At 44.4% G+C, this 3864-nt stretch overlaps 1 protein-coding gene across 1 annotated transcript in view; it reads right to left on the bottom strand.

Annotated features, from left to right (window-relative positions):
* The window catches only part of RPS4X (ribosomal protein S4 X-linked), a 5268-nt gene extending 4457 nt beyond the window's left edge, over positions 1–811 (bottom strand). Inside the window, 2 exon segments of the mRNA XM_007957559.1 lie at positions 1–55; positions 740–811. Of these exon segments, the coding sequence (XP_007955750.1) occupies positions 1–55; positions 740–766 (82 nt within the window). The 5' untranslated portion in view covers positions 767–811.
* Between the last annotated feature and the right edge of the window lie 3053 nt (positions 812–3864).

Here is a 3864-nt window from a genome sequence, read left to right as displayed (position 1 = left end):
TGATCAGTGGGAGACATTCTCTCAGCTTGTGGGGACCAGTGGATGGACGAGGAGCCTATAAAATAAAAGCAATAAAATCACTCAAACCCAACACCCCAAGTTCTGGGACCCAATGACTCAACACCACACTCCAAGGTGGGTATTTTAACCAGTAAGTGTTCTAAGTTGACAAATCCATTCCAGATCTTAAGTCTTTACAGCATTTTTTCCCTTTAGAAGCCCAGGCTCATCAAGAATTAACACGAGTCTTGAGTGCATTTAAGTGTAGTAGGTGGTGTATAAGGAGCTCTGGTGGCTTAGTGGATAAGGCATTTGGCTGCTAACCAGGTCAGTGGTTCAAACCCACCAGCTGCTCCGTGGAAGGAAAGATGGGGCTACATCCATAAAGATTTGCAGCTTTGGAAACCCAATGGGGGGTTCCTTTGAGTTGGAATTGACTCAGATGGCAGTTTTTTTTTTTTTGAGGTGGAATGTGGGATAAATGAGGAACAAAAATATTAAAGTGAGGTGCAGCTAGATAAATAGCAGAGGGCCTGAGTGCAGATGATGCCAAGAATACTCTTACTTTAGCCCTCAAGTCTTCAAACGACCTCAGGAAGGCATTTCACATACCAAGTGCTAAAGAAACATTTATGGATACAAAAATAAGGGATACTTTACATATAAAGAAGCTTAAACAAGATAAAATATGTCCCTTAAGATGCTCATAATATATACATATACGATATGATATACTTACAAACACACCAGTCAGTTTGTCCAACATCCAATGTTTTGGTGCTGCTACACGCTTCAGGTGTTTCTTGGGACCACGAGCCTGAAGGGGAGTTTTAGATTACAATGGTGTTAGATGATTTTTAAGTTTTTCAACAGCTTACAAACCTTAGTGCAGAACTTCTTGAAAGAACTGAGCCTGTTTCCTTTTCCACAAAATATGAATGTCATAAACCACAGGGCTCCAGCAAAAAACAGAGAAAACAAAAGGTAACAGTATCTAGCAACTACAGGCACCATGAGCCTTCTCTTTTTTCAGAGAATGTTTATTGATTACCATCTTTCAGAAGTGTGCTAAATATTTCCGTGTTACTGCTTAACAGTGGAAATGGGAATCTAGCTTTAGTTGTGCTGGCTTCCAGAAGTTACGTTCTTTCTAGTATATCACGCTGGTCAAATAGCCAGGGTCTGGACTTGGCACACAGAAATGGACCAGAACCCGGTCCTTCCTATCCAAATGATAAAGTTTTCATAATATAACCGCTTGGTTCTACGTGCCTGGTGTGAAATTAAACTGACCTCAGCACAGCCACGTGTCAACAGGTGCTCTTTCCAAACTGAAGCAAAAAGCTGACCATTTTCAGCTTAAAATCGGAAGGAAAGCTTTTTAATGTTGTGCATACATGCTTATCAGCCACACAACACTAAGTCTGGCAAAGTAAACCCTTTTTGACAGGCGTACCCAGCGCCTAGCTCGAGCCAGGCCGCCCCGGGCCAGCCGTCTGCACTCTAAGGTGACACGCAGCTCCGCCCCAGGAAGAAAGCCACTTCTCCCGGGATCGCAGGCTAACTGGCCGGGCCAGAAACTCAGGCCTTGGCTCCAGTGGCATCGATCTACCCCTCACTCCCACCCCTACCCCAAGGGCCGGCATTCGCCCTCGCCCTGGAACCCGCCAGGGCCAACCCCAGGGGCCGCGCTCCTTTCGCCTTTGCCGTGCCAACCCCTGTGGAGGTCTAGTGGCCCGGGACATCCTCAACTCTGGGAGGATGGGAGCTGATGTAACCCAAGAGCTCGCAAAGTATAGGCCTTACCATGGCTGCACTAGGCACGGAAAGAGGACCAGCTCCTTCCGGTGTCCCCAGAAAACAAGGCCGACAGCTGCGCGCGCCAGGGCCTCAAGCGCTCCGCCCAGCGCAACCATTTCCTGGAACGCTGAGATTCTGTCTTGCCACCTACTGGTGGGAGGTCAGAAGTCCCGGAATGAAGGACAGCAGCGGAAAGAAGGGCGATTTCCTCCTTTCCTTCCTTCCTCCCTCTCTCCCTCCCTCCTCCCTCCCTCGTGACGTATTCGCTGAGACTCTGGTGTGCGTGATAGATTCTGTTCCAGTTGCTGGAAAAGCAAAGATGGGATACATTTTAATAATTTTCTTTTTTTTCTTAAAAATATATTGTCCCGGGGGGGGGGGAAAAAAAAAAAAAAAAAAATATTGTCCCATCTTCCGGGTTCCCTGAAGCCAGCCAGCTTGCTTAAACTTTGAGTTAGGAAGATCCAACATTTTTTCTCTCTTGCTCATCTGCAGAGGGGATGGGGATTATAGGGTGGAGGTGATTACGGATCTTTGCTTGAACCTTGGCACCCTGCCCTTCGCGTTCTGTACAACCCATTCGTCACTGGTCACTGATCAGTCTCAGGGAAGAGAAGGAGCATCAGAGATAATCTAGTCATCTAACGAAAACATAAATCTGATCATGTTGTCCCCCAGCTTTGAAACTCCACCTCCCCCTGCCCCCACTTCCTGCCCTAGGGAGCAGGACAAAACTGCCTGACACCAATCTCCTTGGTTTGTTTTTATGCCATTATTTGTCAGAGGACTTGAGGAATTCCAAGCACCTTTTTTAGTATATTTTTTTTCTCTTTCATTTTACACTTACGCACACATGACATTCAAACAACAATAAAGGGAATTTGGAAAAAGCTAAGAAAATCACAAACAGTATCTTCCTAAATACCCTGAACACATCGTCTGTATTCATTTGTTCCTGTTCCTGTTCTCATTCTGATCATTTGTGTGGATGCATACTTTTACATAATTCTAGTCCTAGCATACATACCATTTTGTATTCTTTTATTATATTGTAAACACTTTCCAAGTTGCTGTATAACAACCAAACCAAACTCACTGCCATCCAGTTGATTCCAACTCATAGCCACTCCCATTGGTTTCCAAGGCTGTAAATCTTTGTGGAAATAGATTGCTTCATCTTCTTGCTGTGGAGCACCTGGTGGGTTTGAACTTCTGGCCTTCTTTGTAGCAGCCAGATGCCTTACACACTACACCACTGGAGCTCCTTAGTTACTGCATAGTTACATAGTTATTATTTTGGCTACTGCATCATATTCCATTAAGTGGATGTTCCAAAATTAATAAAATAAGTCTTTTATTGTTGGACATTTAATTTTTGCACTTTTTCGTTATTATGAATGCTGCTACAATGAACAGCATTCTTCACCTAGCTTTTTCCTTCAGTTGAATGATTTATTTAGAATAAATCCATTCCTTCAATTCCTTCAATGTTTATTGAGTGCCAGCCTACTCTGTGCTAAGCACTGTGTTATGAACCAAGGATACAGAGATGATTAAGATCTAGTTCTGGCTCTGGAGGAACTCACATAATAATGGGACAGGCAGGCTGGGGAGGTGGGGGAGGACAAATGAGGAAAATCTCATCAGAAAGATGGTAGTAAGGCCACTGGGAACTTAGGGCTGCTAAATCTTGTTTAAGATTTTAAAAGAAAAAAAAAAACTCACTGCCCTCGAGTCTGACTCACAGCAACCCCCTCCTTGGGTTTCCCAGGCGGTATCACTACAGAAGTAGATTTCCCAATCTTCTTTCCGAGGAGTGGCTGGTGGGTTTGAACTGCCAGCCTTCTGGTTAATAGTAAAATGCCTTAAGCATTATGCCACCAGAGATCTCTGTTTAAGATTTGGACATAGAAAATTTAAGGGAGAACAGGATTAGCTTTGAGCTTCAGCAAGATAACTCTGACTGTTAGCTGTAGAATTGTTTGGTTGTTGTTGTTGTTATGTGCCATTGAGTCGGACCCTACGCATAGCGACCCCTCCTTGGGTTTCCAAGGCAGTATCACT

This window comes from Orycteropus afer, unplaced genomic scaffold (assembly GCF_000298275.1).
Source record: "Orycteropus afer afer isolate SDZICR_OR568_19922 unplaced genomic scaffold, OryAfe1.0 scaffold00761, whole genome shotgun sequence".
Lineage (NCBI taxonomy): Eukaryota > Metazoa > Chordata > Mammalia > Tubulidentata > Orycteropodidae > Orycteropus > Orycteropus afer.
The sequence above is the reverse complement of the archived record's forward strand: the minus strand, read 5'-3'. Positions and strand labels throughout refer to the sequence as shown.